A 21,638-nucleotide genomic window follows, 5' to 3' on the forward strand; every position below is an offset into this window, starting at 1 on the left:
AAAACCCCCACATCTGTGTACTGATCTAATTAAGTGCATTAAATCAGTACATATAATACATATACATGTATGTAAAGTATACAGAAGTGTTTGGGAAAACGAAGAAATGGCACTAACTGAAGGAATCTGCTGGTATATCACTCAAGACTGTTGGTATATTCTCAAGACTTAGCACTGGAAACTGGTTTTGATTAACTAATGCAGTATGCATTTGCCCCATGTACACACCACCTATTGAAATGCAATATATCATCAGATTTCAATCAGCAGAGTGTATTACCAGCATGATTCATTTCTAAACCAGTTTGGCAGCGTTACCAAATGAAAGTCCAGTTCTCAGCCAGTCTTCTTCATTGTGATTTTATCACTGCAGTAAGAGCTCAGTGATGCTTTATGGAAGCCATTACTAGGCAGGTTCATTACTTCCCATAACAAAAGCATCACTTACTTAGAACCTATGTTGCCTATCAATTTAGATACCCAGTATCTTAAATACAATTCATTACCTTTGGGAACCTTTCTTTGTAGACATGGTTCATCATAATTATTTCATTGTCACAGCAAGCAGGAGAACGTCCAGGGCTGCAAGCAAAGCAAATTATCCCTTTATATTTGTCCCAGAATGAACTATATACAGTTAGTTCTTATATTTTTGTATGATTTATTTGCAACAAAAAGTCAGAACAGACTTCACTGGAAAGGTACAGTCTGCAATCAATGGTACACTTGGTCCCTTTCTGCTATTTCTATTCAAGTCCTCAAGATCATTTAATATACTTGACATATAAGTGCTAACCATGATATTCTCCTAGTTTGCACCTGTATTTCAAGGCACATGAAGCCTTGAGAACATTATCCTTTTTCTCAAAAGGGCAACAGAGATCTATTTGACTGGTCTTATACCTGTACCTTTGAAGATTAGATACAATCAGAATAGTAAGATCTGACTAAGAACTCTGGTAGCTGCAAGTGAAAAAGTACAAAATGAGTTGGTTGGAGTTTTGTTTTTCTAAAAAGATAATTTGAAAAAAAAAAAATCTTTGGAAAAAAGCAAATCTGCTTTTTTGAAAAAAAAAAAACCAACAAAAAACCAACAAAAAACAAATCTGTTTTCAATCTGACCAGCAGATAAAGGCAGTAACTTCCTACAAATAATGTCATATATATGCACACATCAAACAAATCTGGAGCATTGTGCCTGGAAAAAAAAGCACAAGACTTCAAGGAAAAGAATTCATAAAAGGATGTATCCACAGACCTCACAAACCTACAAAATACTTTTTGCTATCATGAGCCTCACTGTCCACTACAAAGCCCTTGAAAAAAAATCTCAACACAGATTTCCTCTATTGGTGATTCTGGCCCATTCAATCTGTCTAGAAGGTCTGGTTTAGTGGAAATGTCCCTGTCCACACTACAGGAGTTGAAAAGAGATGATCTTCAAGGTCCCTTCCAACAACTTAAATAATTCTGTGAATCTAAATCTGGCTTCTGGTATTATTAAAGGTCAAAACTGAACACTAAACTTTGACACAAGGTATCACAATTGAGAGTCTTCAGAACTGATACAGGCAGTCTGTTACAGACATTCAGAGGCTACTACTAAGGACAGAGTAGGTATATATTCAGAAAGGGAATACTGCAATTGGGTCATTAATGACTAGGTCATGAAGACAGTCTCTGCAGGTTAGTTGTCTTTACACTAAGACCTATCTTAACAATTATTACCCCTGAAGTAAGTCATGACCAAAACCAGAACAAGTCTTTAAAGGAATATTCTTCACTCAGCCTTAGTTACATATATATTTCAGCCATTTCAAAGCCAGTACACATCCCCAGTGTAAAACATTGATGGTCCCCACAACATGTGAATTTAGATCCAAGCCCTGTTTTCAGATACACAAACTCACCTGAGACTTCGGGACCGAGGGCGCATCGCAGTTGTCCTGCACCTGCTGTCACTGGCAATGCTCTCAGTGGTACAGAAATGTTTAGACAAAAAATGTAGCTCATCAGGTGTTGGTTGGTATGGTAACTGGTGCAGCTTCTCTTGGGATGAGCAGGATGACTGCAGAAGCACAAGAAAACACAAACTTCCATCAGAGTGAAAAAAACATTTTCAAGACCATATTTGGTGCTCATGAAATTTAAGTTAAAAATTTTAATTACTGTTTCTCATGCCTATTAAAAAAATAAAGAAGAATTTAAATAATTTTAGAAATAAAATTAAATAATTTTAAATTTAAAGAAAATAAATAATCACTCTCAAACTCATGAGCTAAGTATAGAGTAAATATTAAAAAAAAGAAACACTTCAGTTCCAAAAGACACATTGCATTTCAAAAATTTATATTTTTTAAGGCAAAGGTGATTATCTGATGCCTGTTGTCAATGATTACAAGAATAGCTAAAATGGAGTATGTTGAAAATTAATTACTGGAATAGGACACCCTAAATATGGTAACTGTAAAGTACAACTTATTGTCACAATGCCAATTGTACATCTTCACAATAAAGGTACTTCATTATCCATATTCAAGACATTATCAATGCTCTTAAAAATAAAACTAAATACTATCAAAAATCTTGCTGAAAAAATTAATACGCTAATATGTTGTAAAATACTCTACATTTAAAATAAGTGAGAAAATTCAATACATTTATCAAGATCAGTTATATGGCTGGCAAAAAGTAAAAGGAATTACACTAAAACCACCCACTTACCATAAAACTGGAAGACATAAATATGAAAATGGAAGTGCTACCACAATAACACCCTTGCAACATTTTATGTATAAAGCTGCATTACATAAGCAGTGCAAATGACATATTACCCTACTTTTCCAGATTTTTATGAGCCATGTCAGATGCTTGGAGGTAGAACTTTTGAACTTTTTCATGAATCTGGGGCTGGTATTCTGGTACTCTTTTTAAAGAACACATACACACTTCAAAACATTAACCACCCTTGCAACAGTTGGATGTGAAGTGACAAACTTAGAGAAATGCCCTACTGTTTCTGGTACCAAAGCCAGTCACTCAAGTTGGTTCCTAAATATTCATGTGTGACTGCACAAAGCTGCTTAGTACCATGCAGACATTCCCTATATTTTACCTGCCAAAGGGAAGAAGGTGAAAAACTTGGATATCTTTCTGGAGCTCTTCAATCTCCAGCTGGATTTCTCAATAAAATTAATTTGTTCTGGGTATCAATTTACATGTGCCCATTACCATTATGTGACTTGTCATATTGAACACCAAGGTCCCTGCCTGGGTGCTCTTTTAATGGAGGCAAACATTGTAAAGAGCTTCTTTGTTACATCATTTCTAGTGATGGAAATCAACAAACTTTTGTACTGCGCAAATATTGCCCTTGCATTGCTAAGGTCAACAGACAATAACCAGGCTGGTAAGCACAGAAACTAGGAAGTCTTTCTAATCTCCTGTCAACTTGAGTGATAAAGGCTAATATCCCAACTCTTAGAAGCAAAAGAAAAGCTTTTTTGTCACACCAACTCTCATGAAGTCGCCTTCTAAAAATGAAAAAGAAAACCCACTGGCAGTGAAGGCTAAGAAGGACTGGTCAACATGGGAATGCTGCACCACATCAGAACACGCTGAAGTTTGCAAGACTGTCTTACCTTGCTTTGCTGCGGGCTAAGAGGCATGCATCAAGAATTTACCACAGCTCATATGATAGGTAGTAACTTGTTCAGTTACAGTACCTCATGCATGGAATTCTTCCTTAGCACACTACCACGCATAAATCAGCATATGGCACAAACGTAAATTCTTTCTTATCACATACTAGCTGCAGTTTACCTCACAGCATATTTTCTAGAGCAATGCTCTGGAAAATAAAAGGTACTCTAGCACAGGAGAACTTCCCAATACAGAGCATCACAGCTGGCTATTCCTCTAAAATCATTCTCTACCTTTTTGGTTTCAGGGGATTATGGGAAGATCAGTGGGAAAATAACTCATATTACACTTCTCCTCATATAAGGTGTCACAGAGTTTAGATCCTACACAACTAAAGCAAGTATCTTCTCAATACTAACCATTCTCAGTTGTATCAGGACCATCACAGGCATAAAGTACATTTTTTTGGAGATCTAAATTCTGGTCTCAGTACAAATCCAAATTCTTACAGCAAAATTAAACAAAATATTTCTCCTGGCGTTCTAAAATTAATGCTCCAAAAGTCACACTAGAGTTAAAATCCTTTTAAGATGTTCAGTCATACTGCAGTATGGAAACTCAAATGTTCTGACACAGAAATGCAGATCAGAAAAATATGCAGTGGTGTATTTTCTCACTTCATCACTTTTACAAGGCTTGCTCTCCTACAACACACAGTATCTCAACTGTATCTTCTAACTGCCAAGAATTGATTCAAGTGTACTAGAATAAAACAAGCCAAGAACTTCCTTTCAACTGAGCAATCAAGCAGAAGGTATTTTAATTTTGATTTTATTGTAATAAATGCTATATGTGGTACTGGCACCACTTCTAAACCCACAAGCTTCCATTAAATAGAGAATTCTATCCCTCTCATCACTTTCAGTATTTAAAAAAAACAAAAACAAAAAGCCAGGGTAACAAGAAATGGTGAGCTACACTTACCTCAGCATAACTGTGGTAACTACAGACACTTTGGCCCAAGTGTTGACAAGTTTTAACTTTCAGTTGCTTGTGAAGACCAAAGTTGTGCTCTACTGAAATGTGAAAAAACTCTTTCTGCTCACTGGTTGATACAGGTCTAGATTAATGTAAATTTTACTTATTCATCACTGAAAAGGGAGTGCTCCATATGTACATTTAGGGTGTTGTATGAATTGGTCTCATTTCCTCTAAGAATTAGTAATAATGTGAAGGAAAAGACTGAACTGCGCTAGCTCTTTCAGATTCTGAAAAAGTGTATGAAACCAATCAGATGGATGCACTTCTAGTTTTGGTTTTGTGATTCATATATATCATCCAGGGGATAAAAGAAGAAAGTGACAAACACCTCTAAGAAGTGAAAAAATAGTGGCTAGATTTAGAATTCAAAGGCTGTCCAAGTGCTTTTGCAGGGCTTATCAACAGTGTAGAGAATTCTTGGGCAAAACAGACAAAACTAGCCATGAGATAGTGCAGAAGCCAATACATTGACTACAAATGTGTTTGTCTCAAACACCAATAGCAGGGTGGCCATGGCACCAGCCAAGGACTGCAGATAGTAACAGCCAAGGACTGTTGGCAATAACACTGTGAGAAAGAACAAGATGTGACTGGACAAGCGGCCATAGGGAGGTAGGACAGCACTGTTCTGGGACAAAGGTCTTTGATCTACCTCCTGGAGATCAGCACAATCAGAAGAGCACAGAGAAATGAGGTGGAGAAGCAGACATGGACTGTAGAGCAGGGGGGAATCAAGACTGCCAAAGACCCCTGAAGCCCTCTGATCGATTTCCACAAGGACCCAGAAGAATGGACTTAGGGGCCATTTGCATTTCCATTAATTTTCATTTCCACTAACTTGCATGGAAAGTGTGAAACTCACCCTCAGGATGGCAACAGCTTCTCTATAAAATGGTACCCCGCTCACAAGCCTTGGGCACTCCCAGATACCCCAATATATCTCAGCAGCTGGACTAATGCTGGAACCAGGATTGGTGATCTCTTCCTCCCCCCTCTCCCCATTTCCTTTTTCCTTTTTCCTTCTCATCCTACCTCTTTATACAAAACTCATTGATATGGGCTTATACAGCAGGTCAGAGAATATACCAACATCTATGCCAAGTGTGCAATTTACAAATAAAACTGAGTGAGTTTTTGTGGATCATCTGACTTCTGTCATTTCTTTCAACCACAAGTATTTACCAATCTTGGATGCTCCCTTACCCTTTAGGGTGGAATATCATAGATACTTATGGCATGAATTCTCTACTGCTGCTTTCTTCAACCAAATTAAAAAGTATTTATTGGAAAAACAGTTTTATTTCCACAAGTAATGGTGGAAATATTTCCTTAATGGTAGGGAAGACATATAAGTATTTTATTATTTATACATTCGAGTCAGAAATAATAATGGAATAAGTCAACAATGATCTATTACAGAAGTTAAGAAATCCAACTCCATAAATCCACAGTCCATCTAAATCCATAAATAAGGGACAGCATATGCAAAGAGCACATAAAACTTCTCCACATTCCAGGATACCTACAGCAGCTAGTGAATTTAAGTGGGAAAAAAGTATATTAATTAGAATTATAATTTTAAAATTGAAGATGTCAAAGAAATTAATATGGACAGAAAATTAGAACTGTGTTTTAATCTAGTTTTGACACAGCTTTTAATCCCTTTCTAGCATAAGCCTGTTTCTTGCAATAATGATGGTGTTTCTATGGCAATTACTTTTATCTGATATACACTCCTTTATGTCAATACATTTTAGGTGAAAAGCACAGCATATCTGATCTAGTTCCAGTAAGAGGCATACAAACATGCCCAAACAAAAACTGCTTATGGGATTAATGTTAAACTAAGGAATTTACTTGGCAAAAGCAACATCTACACAGAAAAGAAAGCAGGAGTCAAAATTAGTGCTTTAGAAGAAAAGCTCTTAAGATACATGAATTTACCCAACATAGTTTAAGACATGTAGGGCTGTCCTTTTATTTTATGGATAAAAATCATAACACAAAATAGTAATATTTCATAATTTTACAGAACACGGAACTCAACTGTTTCACAAGAGAAACTGAACAAACCCACTGGAAGTGAGAAGAGAAAGCCTACTCCATTGCCAAAGAAGTAGCTTTAAAAAATCAGTTATCACCCATTCAGTAAAATGTGTCATTCATAAAAGGTAAAACACCTTTTATAGGCATATAAGGCATAAAACATTGAAGAGCCATAGCTGGATCTACACAGACCAAGCCTTTCTCTGCAATGATGTGCTCTAAGTGTCAAAATGTCAACCATCTGCTATTTCGAGAGCAGGTTTTCTCTACAATTCTATCTCCACAGCCTCTCAGGTGTGACTATCACAACCAAGAGCTTTGCCCCAGGCTGTACCATGAGGCAGTCATTCCCCTCCAGTACAGAGACTACAGATGTACAAAGTAGAGGCTGGTACTTCTCCCATGGCCAGATCCAAGGCACTGCTGTGGCATGTGGGATGTGCATGTATGGTGGGGGCTGACACAAGAGTGGCAGAAGCAAGCCTGAGAAGAGCCAAGCTGAGCACAGCCAAATACTGACAACTACAGCTGAGCCCAGCGCTCTGGCAGCAGACAGCATGACATGGACAATCCAGCTCTATGGGGAATTTGTCCCTCGCTGTTTCTTTTTCCTGGTCCAGGGACAGGGAACACAAGCTGCATAGAGCAAATGCCATCTTGCCTTTGTCTAAGCAGCCACACAGAAGTGAGCTGAAGTGCCTAACACCTTTTGTGTGTAAAGCACCTTCTCTTTTGTAATTTTTTTGTATCAATATTGTTGCCATTACTGTGTATTTCTTATTCCTTAGCTGTTGCTTTTCCACTGTTATCTCAACCCATAGTCTCTGCCTTTATTCCCCTCTCACTGGAGGGCCAGAGGAAAAATGGGGATGGCTTATTTGGAGTTTAATTCCCAACTTTGTTTTTAAACCACCACAATCACACTGAAACAACTGGTCCAAAAGGTAAAAATTAGTAAGTTATACTTATTCTATTATGTATTCCAAATCTATTCTGACTACAGCCATCTAAAAGCCTGGGTATCCGACCTATTATCATGCACTAACATCTCACAATGCCAAAGGAAAAGAAAGGTAAATGTGTGATTCATCCCATCCTAAGACAGCAGTCTAATCCAGGACAGATGAATCATACCTTAGACAGTTTCTCTTCCTTCTTGTTATCAAGACAGCCTCATTAAAGACTTGATACCTAACTACTATATGGTTAAAATAAAGCAGATTATAAAGAACACCATTCACTACCAGAAAGTATCTCCAAGCAAAGTACACATTGCGTAAAGTTTTCTTTCACATATTCTATCAAACATAACACAACCTACATTGTCTTCTCCTGAGAGAAGCATGCTACATTTGAGAAGCTAAATCTTGTGAAAGATCTATCAGGACAGCAAAATGGATACTTACAGAAACAGTTGAGCTGGGTGTATTTGTACCATAGCCAGAAGAAGGGAGAGAAGCCAAAGACCAGCGGCGACCATCAGTCCTGAAAGTTATGAAATGGAGGTTAGTCAATTGAACACAGCAGTATTCTGTTGAAGTGTTACTGTGTGCAACTGCATCCCAAAAGCATGATACAAATAGGGATTTTAACAAATAGCATACTTTCACAAGGGACCACAGTAAACGAGCATTCACCAAGGATGAAATATTTTCACTGCACTTTTCTTTACAGTTAAAAATCTGTGAGATGAAACAACCACAAAGCAAATGAACAGCTCCACAGAACTGGTATCTAATACAAACAGAAATGGACAAGAAGTTCACCACTTTTAGGTCCATCACACGAAAATTGATGAGAAGCAAATTAAAAAACTTGTGAATAAATGCAGACCACAGTGCTCTGAGCCACGAAATAACCATCACAGTATGATTGATACAAAAGGGTAGTAGTGCATTCTTCAGTGACATCAGCAGAGGATAACAGCAAACTAGCAGGCTAATGATTAGGTAAAACCAAACCTAAATGTTAAATGCTACATACATAAATCAGGAAAAATAAATCTTCAGAAAAAAAATCATGCTTGATCAGAAAAAAAAATAAAATAAATACAAAAAATTATAACCAGACTCCTATTAATGTTCTTCATCGCCCAAGGTGATGTACACAAAAACAACATGGATCTTCAACATTCAAAGTGGCAAACTAAAAATCAGCTATGAGAAAAGCACTTGGATTTTCAAGAAAGTAGAATTTACCTGTCATTTCGATGCCCATGACTGCAAAACAATTGAATCAAATTTGTTAAAATAAAAGGCAAAATAATATATAAATAACAAAACAGGCCAAGGTTTTATTAACAAGCGGTATTAGAGTACAGAAGGGAACTAAATACCTGTGTTACAAAGATCATCTCCCAAGTCTGATGGACACAAAAGATGAAATTCTGAAGAAGTGAAGATTAATGGAAGTGTAATTTTGAAGAATTGAAGTCATGTCTAATCAGGAATTCTAAACCTATTGATGAAGAGGTTTAAGAGGCCCCTTTCTTCAAGCTAATTGTCTAAAAAGCCCCTTGCTTGCTTCCAATATATCCACTTATTTATCCATAAACTACAATCACAAACAAACTCTGGGACTTTATGTACATAAAGCATAAGAAAAGGAATTACAGTACATCATTAGTATTAAAGGATGAAGAGCACAGGTGCTAGAGACTGCTAATTGTGTCAAATACTGAACACTGGAAAAAACTTTCACCTCAATCTTGCTCTTAATTATTTCTTTATTTCTCATTCTCTTCTTCACCCAGGTATGTAAGAGACATCTCCAGATAAAAACACCATTCTAAAAGTAGTTTTATCCTCATATGGCTTAGCTGTTCACAATTGAAGCAAGAACTTAGGCAGTATTTAAGCATGGGTGAGACCAATGTATTCTGCATCTGTGAGAAAGTGTTTCTCAGTTGCATAACTCACAGTGAACAGGGTACTTGAACCACTCAGAAAGGCTGAGGCCAAGGGTGCAGCTAGACTACCACAGAAAGTTACCTGGGAGACAAAGGCGGGAGGACAGAAGGCATTCCTACAAGAGTACGGGAAAAAAGGGGACCAAGGTCCAACTGCATTTTCCCCTGGACTCTTGACACACCACTTGCCTCTGTCCTAAAGTGTGGTTTTATTCACTTTCCAGCAGCTCTACAAAGTGCAGTCTGTCACCCACCCGTGGGTTCGTAGAGCTGGACTGGTACATACAGCAGAAGCGCTGAGTTCCAGAGGCACAGGCTGCTCCTGGGCACTGATCACCCCAGCAGGCACGGCAGAGGAGGGAGACCCTCCAGCCTGGTGCTCAGGGCTGGGGAAGGCACCTCCAGCCCTGCCCAGGGCCACCCCCAGAGGCAGCTCCCTTGCCTCTGGCTGCTGCATGGCATGGCCAGCACCGGATGAGAAGTGGCTACACCAAGGGGACAGCTCCACAGGAGGCTTCAAATAATTTCTTTTGCCTCTCTCCCTTCCTCACACTGTCTCAGTCTGCTCTGTCACCCTTGTCCTTCCTCTCCTTTGTATATCCAGTAAATTTACAAAGTATAACAGAAAAGGCATAAAGACAGAAGTCTGCTCTCATTAACCACAGTGCATTTTACCATGTAAATTCATCCTACTACAGCCTACATGAAAACCACAACAGACACACCAAATTTTATGAAGAAGTTGTAATAATGTTCTCAACTTTGTTTCCATCGAGCATTTTCAATATAAACACAGAATAAAATCAGTTTCCACAGAAAATTGCTCTAAATGTTTCTTGAATCCCACTGAAGTGGTGAGATATTTTTAAATCAGAGGAATTTCCTTCAGTTAAAAAAATCTATTTAAAGCTCATTACAAGGCTCTAGAGAGGTCAAAATCCAAATGAAACACTGGAAAATAAAATCTTTTTTTTTTTTTTTCATTAATTCTGAATTTTAAGGTTTACAAAAGCATAATGTTTTAAAGTTTCTGTTGATTATGGGTGGGGAAAGAAAACTATTTCCTGACTGCTGTATTTCTAAGCAATGCTAGATCTTTCACATCTGCTTTTTCCGTTATAACCTATTTCCGGACTTAATGAATCTTTCTAAAAATATGTTCACAAACAAATGTATTCTCTAAAGAGATGGTATCTCTGACAAAAGGAAGATTATCAAGAGGAAGTAAATTCAAAAGAAGTATTCAACTTTATTAAGTTAATTTTAAAAAAAGCATCACAACCAATTAGAAAAATTGACAAGATCCACTGTCACAAATGAGTTAGATTCAGATTAAAAAATTATGCAAATTTTCATCCCTTCACAACTTTAAACAAAAGGTAAGCCACTTTCTTGCACTCACTTTTGAGAATTTGTGTGTGCTACTTTACTCGTCTCCCAAAATCAAGTAACTAAAAATTTACAGGCAAGCTACAGTTCAGTGCAGACCCAAAAGTTACATGCCTAACATTGCTTAAGCATTCCAATTTCATTATATGTATATATATATACACACACACACACTCCTGGATAAACTGATAAACTCGGCTTACCTTCACAGACTTAAGAGTTAATGAACATACTATATGAAGTAGGGTGACAATGTGTTAAGTGATGGGGAACACTGGCACAAACAATCCCATGTCCCATGACATGCTATCAACCTTGGTCATGGTTCATTTAATAATAATTTACTTCATAGACCACTTCAAATTCACTTTAGCTCTTCAAAAATTTTACTAACGTTAATTAATCCTCATAACACTCCTATGACAATGCTGCTTGTCTCACAGACAGTGGCACAGACACTGGAACAGGTCAGTGAGAGGTTTTCAAGCTATAATGACATTGCTGCTGTCAGTAAAATGAGGACCTGTATTAGACTGACATGATAAGCAATGCACTTCTTACATCGTTAATACAGGAAGAAACCTTCAAGTAGTTAAAAATTTCCCCATATTTCAGTAGGTAAGATGATAATGGCTGAAACAGATTCATTACAATGAAGTCACTCATCTGTTTTTTTTAAATTCAGTAACATATGCCTGCATTGCACTGCACATTCAATAATTTGTTGCTGCTGAGGTTTAAAAGGGTTGACGTAACTGAGCTAATACTTACTGTTCCAAGTGACAGACCTGACAGATGTATTTGCAATCACCGTTTTTAATCTGCAGCCAACAACATTTCCTCTATGCAAAATGCATGTTGAATTCTACAACCTCTTACCTTCGTGCAAAAGAAAAGTGGGATGAGGCACTGGGAGAGAAATTCCTAGGGCTATCTTGAGGACTGTTTCCTGTTGGAAATGACAAACAAAAAAAATATTATTAGATGATGGGGTGAAAGGAAGCCATTAAAACATTCACACATATTAATGCATGCATTTCCAGCAGTTTAGAAATGAACTTCAGAATTTCTTCTCTCATAGTCTCTCTGAAAATAAATTCTGAAACATTTTGACTCATATTTCATTTATACTGGATTTTAGTGACTGTATTTTGTAACTTGTAGTCAACTGTTCATTCAGCTTTTTAATTTGAAAATTCTCAAAACAATTTGATAATTAATGTTTAAAGAAACCAGTACATTAGCTTGAAAAAATATGTTTTAAATGTCAGAAAAAAGACTTTAAAAAAAATTATACAAATATTGAAAGATAAAAAAACATTATTAGATAGATTTAGCCCATACACAAAGTCTCTACAGCATTTTCACAGGCTTTACTGCAATTTTTTTTCACTGCTTTTTTTTTTTAATCTTCAAAACAAACAAGAAGACAAAAAACACACTGAACTGAACTTTCTCACCCTTAACTGCATTTTGTGAACAGGTTCCAACTTTGGGGTTTTACTCCATCTTAGAACACCTGAGCTCCTGTGGACCAGCACAAGTACAGAAAGGCAGCAGCTGCTGAGAGCTGATTCTGCCACCTCCCCCCTTCAGCCTGCACACTTGGAGGAAAAACTGTATTCCTTCCCTTAGAAGGAAAAAAATTACCTCTAAACCCAAAAAACCTACAAAATAACCCCCTCCCCAAACAACCAGACACACACAAAAAAAACCTCAAACCCCAAATAAAAAACCAACCTACCTCTCCACCAAAAAAACCCAATACACCCCCCAAAAAAGCCAAAAGGATCCAACTTAAGTAGCACTGGCATACATCTAACAATCAATCATTCCTTAAACTTTTCTTTAAAATTACTGAAGCAGCAATACATGAAAATAGATAACAAGTAATGCAATTGTTGTAGCATTTTATTTTTGGACATAAACGAGACCACAACAAAAGCAATTGATAAAAAAATAGAGGGTAAAATTTCTACCTATGCATGAAAAGACCAACACAATAGATTGAGTCCTTAAAGGGCTTGAAGTGGCCTTGACTGCTATTCAAATGTTTGAATTAACATCACATTTATCACAGTGATGCCCATAACAGATCACATTAATTCTATATGAGAAAGCATCATCACTGAGCAATTAGGTAGGCAACGCAGAGATCAACACACCATCCCCCTCCTTTTCCATCTAGAAGCAGATGCAAGGTGCTTTTGGAGCTGTGCTTAAATCACATCCTTGCAGCTGCTCTTCCCACAGCCCCAAGAGACACAGATTCCACTTGCACTGGCCAATACCCCCCAGGTTTTTTTTGCTCATTAATCTATCATGGCAGAATTATGTCCTCCCCACATTTTCTGCATCCCCTCATGATCCCAGATTCTTCATTATCCTTCAGACACTTCTGAGGGCCTCAATAATTTCAAGGTGGCAAGGATTTTCATACTCTGAATGGCCTGGAACAGAAGGAATCTGAAGCCACAGATTCCAATCTCTACCTGGGGACTAACAAAATTTTTTATTATTCTGCATCAACTGTAAACACCAAATTACTGAGAGCAACAGTTCATTCGATTTAGCAGCTAACTGGATTTTTTTTTTTTTTTTTTTTGCTACCAAAGCTTATTTAACAAAACTAAGCTAAAAATTTTAAAAAATGTGACACTGTGCAGATAAAACATGGCCACAAACTTTAACAGCTGCACTAGAAAAAAAATGAGCTGCAATTTGGAGTGTGTTGTGGACTTACATAAGTAAAAAAGACAAAGAAGTTACTTTGAACTCTGGCAGAAGAGCAAAGAATTAGTCCTAACATTGTGAGAGAGAAACAGCTTTTGACAGGAAACAGTTTTACCAATCAGAATATGGGACTTTGCGAACCAATTTGGTTTTTTTTTTGCTAGTTGAAGTTATATATGGATATGAACATGTTTAAACAAACATCAAGGAAATGTCTTACTGTCCCTGAGTTAAAATATACACAAAAACTTCATAAGAAAGAAAAAAATATGATTAAATAATGCAACAATTTGATAGCTGTTGGTGTGAATTTGGATTTGTGGAGACACAATGCTGCAAACTATGTTGCTAGAATCAACATTGATCACTTCCTTACAGACAAAAACTGAAGAAGTCAAAGTCTTAGTCAGGAAGAGCATCAGATCCTGTTATTAGGAAAATCAACTTGCACGCATTACTTTCAATAGCAAATCAGCTTTTAAAATAACAAGACCAGTGACGCCATATGCATAATACCTGGAGATACCAAATCCTGAAGGTTTATCTAGAAGTCCTAAGAACTCAAACAAACCTGGAAATAAATGAAAATGCACACCCCTAATGACTGAAGCTAGTGCTATTAGAGGTTTAAGGTGTAGTATTCCAGAGAAGCAAGACAGGTTGGAAGCAGAATCCTACATGTGACCTCCATCCAACACAGCATTCATCCACCCAGCAAGTGGACACCTGGGAGACTTTTGAATAAAACCCAGTGCCAGTTACCTCTCAGTCCATAAGCAAAGCACTCAATGAGGAGTCAAAGCCCCCTGGTTTTGGAATCTGCCTGCATTGTATGTTTTAGTCCTACAGTATCTCTGTGTAACTGAGGTTGCTGCCCAAGTGTCTGATCTGGTAAACTGGACTAGTGCTCAGATATTAGATAATTAACTCCAGCATCCTCTGGGAGACACAATGAATAGGCAATCAACGCACCAAAACAATACTCTGCTTCATAACAACACACAAGGCAGCTCATTCTGCAAGAGCCTATTGTTAAGAAAACTGTATCAAGACAATTAAACTGTGATTGTTTTGCAAGTAGCTTCAAGAAATCTTGTGCCATGCCACTGAGGGAGGATGTTTCAAATCTTTATAAAAAATCTTATTACAGTCACTGTATATTATTAATGCATTTTTAATAGCTGAAAATTTAGAATTTAGAAAATAAATTTAGAATTTAGAAAACAAAGAGTTTCAGATGCAACGACTTTCCCTTAGTGTGGAGGGAATACCAGATTAATGGTAATTGTTATCCCAAATTCCTGAGGGATCAAAGACAACTCCAGTTCGAATTTTTCTTAAAATGTACCACAGTACATCAGTGCCCCATTAATACAATAAAACAATGGGTCCTAAATTCCCCTGTCAGCTGACATGGTGATGAATCCAGACTGCAAACTGAACAATATTATACAAGCCATCATCCACCTGCAGTTAAAAGTCTGGCTTTCTTCCCATAACAAACCCTATCAGTCAGCAGAGCATACTGCTGGGCAGTAGAGCCATTCTGAATACTTCTGCAGGTGCCTTCCAGAAAGGTTTGCTCATGTAAGGAGTTCAGGCTATTTAAAAACCTGGATTAACTATACCTGAAATTAGCAAACAACCTCCCCCAGCTATGGCAAGGAAGGCCATATGATTGTTAAATCCATCTGCAAGAAAGCTCTGTATGTTCTAACCACTACTTAAAAACTGAGAGTGCCATTGCTACAGAATTTAATTTCTATCTGCATGTAACTTACCACTTAGATTTTCTTCCCTTACCCTTAAACTAGAAGATGTTTTGAAATTTCCACAACCATTTACTGCACCCAAAAGCAAGACTAAATACAAAGTTTTGTTTTAGCAGATCTGTTTTTGTAATTCTATGTGTGACAGTAATCAGAGGAATTGATATACTATATTCTTTAACTTTTAGTTTTCTTTGAAAATATGGCATTCAAAACCCTGCTTTATATCCCAGATTTTAGCATGTCCATACTTCACAACAAAAACACACTATTGGGCCTCATTTATTTACAAGCATAGTATTTCCTTCCTTTAAAATGTATGGTGCAAACAGCTTCATCGATTACTATGCTTCAATGTTGCTAACTAAAGTACATCTCTCCAACTGAATTATGTGATGCAAGCAGTGAGCCCTGGCACAATGAGAGCAGAGCATGAACAGCCAGCACTCTACCAGTGTCCACCTAGAAAGCCCTACACAAGCCTGAAAAATCCTAGAAACAGCATTACAAGTGGAGATAAAACCTACCTGAACTTTAATTTTGCTTTAGGGAATTGCACAATGTAATCCCATTGTGAGAGATGGATGTCTTGAGGCATTTTGGGGTGGATGTGTGCTGAGGAAATGGGCAGGTCAGACCCCACCCTGACAAGGCAGTGCCCTGCTCTGTCTGCCCCCCGCTCCCTACAGCTGCATCCCAACCCAACAGAGATGCTGCCCACTGGCCCAGGGGAGGCAATGCCCCACACGCCCTAACCCAGCTCCTGAGTGGCCAAATGAGCAGAAATCCCTGTGGAAAGGGCTCAGAAAGGCCAGGAATATTTAAGGCAGAGCACAAGGACATCACATCATCTAGACCCCACCTCCTCAGGGAAGTTCTGTCTGAACACTGCTGGAACCCAGAGCATGTGGGCTCTCTGTATCCCTTCTGCCTTTCCCTCCTTCTCCTTCTTCTCATTCCCTCTTCTCAGAATTTCTGAGTAACTTAAAATCAAACATCCTTAGTATTTGCTAAGTTAAATGGGCCAAGTCAATACACTGAGAAGTGTTCTATGCTGACAGAATGTTGCACTAAACCTTTTTCCCAAGTTCTTTGATTTTCTAAAGTTTCCAGTGACATTTTTTTGTTGTTTTGACCTCCTGAGAGTATCTTGTCGGCATTTCTCCTATGCCTGCAACTCAGGGTACATGAACAACCATATGGTCACTTTAAAGCTTCATTGAGCGAGTTGTTTGGGGTCTTATACCCATTCACAGATTTATCCAAACTCATAGAAAAAGTCAGGTTTGTCCCTGCCATACTTGGGTAGACAGTTCTTTAAGACCCCTCATGTTGCAGTATATATGGCCAGCACGTGTTTCTCTTCCTACTCTATGAAGGGGAAAAAACACGCAGCTCTGACTAGTTTAGATGACAATATCATCTTCCAGTCTTCTGTTGCTAGGGAAAGCAGGTTATAGCTTTCAGTCTTAATCACAAATCTCACACATTCTACCCCATCAGCCCTTGCCCCTACATGATCCCACCTGAACAGATATGACAATAAACGTATGCAATATTCCAGATTAAATCTAAGCAGGACTCTAAACAGTGGCATGAAATCTTCCCAAATTAAATTGAAAATTACTTCCTTTATGCATCTTCTGAGATTTCAATTTCTAAGCTGCCCTAGACTGATCCTTGAAAGCAACACGTTATCCAGAAAATGCAGTCAGATCCTTACCTAAATTCCTTATAATAGGTGAGTTCACAGTTTATCAGAGACATTTCTATTACAGGTCCTCCAGTACAAAACGTTGCATATTGCAATTTCATGCTTTTTTATTACAGTCATTCAGTCACTTCAATACAGCTCTTCAATACTATTTGATACTGGATGCCTTCCAAATTTGTATAAACTACAGTAATTTTATGCCGATAAGAATAAAGAGAAAACTAAAATGTTTGGCCACAAAAACAAAACCTGGTGACTCGATTGATAACCTCCACTCCCACTTTATAATATTACTCATTTTTGCACAAACTTCTTTTTACCCTAAAACAATTTCCTACTTATCTTACAATTCTTGTCCTAGTCATCTCAGTGGCATCACACGGCATATTCTTAAAATACAAACAAATAAAATTTACAGCATTGCTCCTAACAGCTAAAACTTGCTCCTTCAGCAGATACAATTAAAAAGCACCACACGTGACTATTAATCATTAGGGGTTAGTATCATCCATATGAAGAAGCTCCTGTGACTACTGAGGTGGGTACACCTTAATGCCCTGAGTTGCTGAGATTATAATCACTCACTGTGCAGGTTGCATGGCGCAGATGACTTGTCTACAAAGCATTAGACAGGCAGGGAGAAAACCCCATTAATGACATGGGCACCAGGTACCATCCAAGCTAATGCTGCAACTCTGAGTTTCCCACAATTCTCAATGTATTCAACAGCTCATGGAAAAATCAGAAATGCTTTTCAGCAGGTTTAACACCTTCCAGCATAAATTCTAAAGGCAAAGGATGTCCAGACAACTGATCTAAGACAGTTGCTAAAAATTATGAGTCTAAAGATATTACCTACAATGTTTTCTATTTCTGCAAGAAACAGAAACACTTTATGTAGTGAAAGCTGATACTGTGTGATGTATGCATAAGGCATAGCAAGAGACTTCAGCTGCAAATTAAAGTCTGACTTTCCAGACACAAATTATCTCTGCAAGCAGCTACAGGTCCTGCAATAGAGGAAAATGGACTTGCATATATTGTATTAGCAATTAACACAAAGAACAGACATATGTAAGATCTGTTGTACACACAGTCTTTCTCCTATCCTGTTTATTATCCTCAGTCTCAGGACCTCTCTGTATGCTCCCAAGCCTTGGACTACATAATGCTCTAATATCTTTTTAGAGTAGCCCAGGAGCTTTTATGGTCACTGTTGCTTACACTCAGATCTGCCCCCTCCCTGACAAGTGCCACTCATGCACTACTTGCACTCTGCACAATCTGCTTACTTCATCAGTGTGATGCTGTCTCACTGCTTCTCCCTCCCATCTGACATGAATCTGGGTATGGCTGGGATGGTAAGGCTAACAGCTAAAATATTCCATGTTAAGTATTCAGTGTTTGTCCAAATTAGGTTGCATCTGCAAAGATTAACAATGAACCAACTCTCTTGTAGGAAAAATCTTCTATTATCTCCAGAGCAAACAATCAAAACTGTGGAGGGGGGAAAGGGTAATTTGCTTGAGATATCTATATTAGACTTTCTCAAATGGGTCAATTATTATTGCCCTAAACTTGGGCCACTGCTCCTCCTAAAATAACATCTATCTATATTAGATAATAGCTGATACCTCCAGTTCAGACTACACCTGGATGAAAAACACAACTACAAGGAAGAACATGGGTATAAAATGCACTTTGAAGAAAAATGCTTACATTCAAGATGCTTGTCCTCTAAAACAGAACAATCCTATTCACATCCAATCTGTTCTGGCTAACTCAAACCCAGTTTCTGATCAAAGAGTAGCTACCTGAGCTCTTTAGCAGATCTGAAGTAATGGCACATTGCTTCTAAAGGCACAGCCAGACCTCTAAATGATTGCTCTGCAGATATCAAAGATGAAAATAATCTTGAGCAAAGCCTGGTACTGGCAGGAGTGCTTACACAGTGCACCCTAAGACAGCTCCACCTTGAGATTCTGGAACACACCTTCACTCATTTTGCTACATTTGACACAGAGGACTCATAGCACTTTTCTATCCTCAGAGATGGGAGGTCTTGGGGGAAAAAAGCCAAGTAGCTTAAACTAGTGGTCCAAATAAAATCTCAAGTATACCATGCAAACAGAGGTAACCGAGTACGTATTTGGCTTGCTCTCAACAACCAATGAATTAATGTTGAAGGGAAAAGGTTATTAGGGAATCCAAGGGTGTCCTCACAAAGAATAAAAATACTCAGTTCTGATGCCTCTGGGGCAATGAATCCTAAGTAATGCCAACAATCTCATTATCACTATGCACAAAGCCAAGGATAACACTAAAGACTATTAAGATGATAACTAAAATAAGTTGATTCTGGGTGGAGTTTCAGGAGTGTGACAATTTTGAATGCATTCAACTTCAACAGTCTAGAGTAAAGGACAAACTGATTTCAGCTGGGACGGAATTTTCTTCTTAGTCACTGGTACAGTGCTGTGTTTTGGAGTAATGAGAGTAATGCTGGTAGCACACTGATGTTTTAGCTGCTGCTGAGCAGGGCTTGCCCTCAGCCAAGGACTTTCCAGTGTCCCATTCCCCACCAGTGAACACGTGCACAAAACACTGGGAGGGAGCTTGGCCAGGACAGCTGATCTGAACAGGCCAAGGGATGTTCCACACCACAGAACATCATGTCCAGGATGTAAACTGTGGGGAGCTGACTGCCAGGAGGGGCTGACTGCTGCTGGGGGGTGGGCTGGGCATTGGGCAGCAGCTGGTGAGACCCTGCATATTGTGCATCACTTGTTTCTCTTGGGTATTACACATTACTCTCTCATTTACAATAAAATTATTATTGTTGTTATTATCTTCAGTAGTAATATTGTATTTTTTTTTCTGTTTCAATTACTAAACTGTTCTAATCTCAACTCACAAGTTTTATTTTCAATTTTTTTTCTACTTTTTCTACCTGCTGCAGGGGGATGGTGTGAGTGGGTGAGCAACTGCATGGTATTAGTTGTTATTGCAGGGTACTAATTTATCCCTTTGTTGTGTTTTAACCCTAGCTGGCAACAAAGACGGTACAAACATTAAGAATTCAGTCCACTTAAGTAAGAGCAATGAATGTAACTCTTAGAAGGCCAACAGCAGGCTCTCCCCAGAGATGGATGGAGCACCTTGAGAGTAGCGAGTACAGGAGTGGGATCCAGTAGAAGAAAAAACCTAACATGCAACATGAGGAAGCTAAAAGTTTCTAGGATAGGTGATACTGAAAGAGGCCTCAATGGCTGAAGTTCCTAGCTTTCTCATCAGTTAGACTGAATCCCTTAAAAGGCAGATGCAAGAATGAGTATTTTCCTCTGACAACCAAGTGACAAGAAATTGTGCAATGGTCTCACGAATGTTATCATCCATGTTAGCATCAAATGTTACATCAAATATTAGCATCCATGCAGCCTGATCCTCAGTGCCCACACTCACCTGGGCAGACTGCTTGAAGGAAACAGAACTCCCAACAACACATATTAAAAACTTCTCTAGAGCACATGCTCTCCAATGCCCTCCAAATTCTGCACAATCTCACTAGAACATGGGTGTCAAAAATGCATGTTATCACACCAGCCAAGTCTGATGAATAAACCTGCTTTCAGTAAATGCAAGCACGGACACTTGGCTGCATATTCAGCTTGCTACATGCTTAGAAACTCTTCTGTTTGCCTCTCCTTCTATTGTTTCCTCTTCCAACAGCAAACATTAGGAAGAAATACGTGAAGATTTAGAGAATCATCTTCAGTCTCTCTGAAACTTAAAGCTTGAGGTACATGCTCCAGGCATATGACTTGGCCATAAAGTAACAGGCTATAAAGTAAAAACTTTCAATTTAAAGAACTTTTCTAACAGAACCTCAGATCCAAAAAAGACCCTAAAATCATCTATAGCTGGACAGGAGATATACCAGGTACTCTCAGGCGAGTCAAGGTGGCCTCTCTGACTTAAAGTAACTCCTGTCAGCCAAGGATGGCCAAGAAGAATACACCTAGCACACACAGTCTCTGGTCATGCCACCACGGAGAGCAGGGAGGCAGTTTACACAAGGATTAGTGTGGTGCTTTCATTTTGGCCTATAGTTACAGCCAATGCATCCTCAAAAATAAAAAGGCAATAAACCTCTGTGGAAATGTGAGGTTGTATGCTAAAAATGTTCCATTTTGAGAATTAAGGCAATTGTTATTTAAAAAAAAAAACATTTATGGACATTCATTCAAGTTTTAAGCGTATTGGATGTTTTAGAAGATAAGTAAAATTATGAACAATTTATTGCCATGCAAAGTGAAGCACAGCAACTACCAGCAAAGTGCCTGACATTACAGATCCTGGGGAGCAGAAGTACCAGAAACATAATGTAATGCAGACT

The 21,638-nt window shown here is 38.3% G+C and overlaps 1 protein-coding gene across 13 annotated transcripts in view; it reads right to left on the reverse strand.

Annotated features, from left to right (window-relative positions):
* The window catches only part of MAST4 (microtubule associated serine/threonine kinase family member 4), a 216,928-nt gene that overhangs the window by 50,453 nt on the left and 144,837 nt on the right, over positions 1 to 21,638 (reverse strand). For 8 of the 13 annotated variants that reach the window (XM_079330482.1, XM_079330481.1, XM_079330484.1 and 5 more), the window contains 5 exons: positions 11,906 to 11,975; positions 8,928 to 8,948; positions 8,136 to 8,214; positions 1,911 to 2,068; positions 507 to 582 (listed from right to left, as the gene is read on the reverse strand). In XM_079330482.1, coding sequence (XP_079186608.1) covers positions 507 to 582; positions 1,911 to 2,068; positions 8,136 to 8,214; positions 8,928 to 8,948; positions 11,906 to 11,975 — 404 coding nt within the window. The remainder of the gene's footprint in view (positions 1 to 506; positions 583 to 1,910; positions 2,069 to 8,135; positions 8,215 to 8,927; positions 8,949 to 11,905; positions 11,976 to 21,638) is intronic. The other 5 variants (XM_079330483.1, XM_079330477.1, XM_079330478.1 and 2 more) reach the window with 1 other exon arrangement.

Source organism: Erithacus rubecula (assembly GCF_903797595.1).
Source record: "Erithacus rubecula genome assembly, chromosome: Z".
In the NCBI taxonomy this organism is placed as follows: Eukaryota; Metazoa; Chordata; class Aves; order Passeriformes; family Muscicapidae; genus Erithacus; species Erithacus rubecula.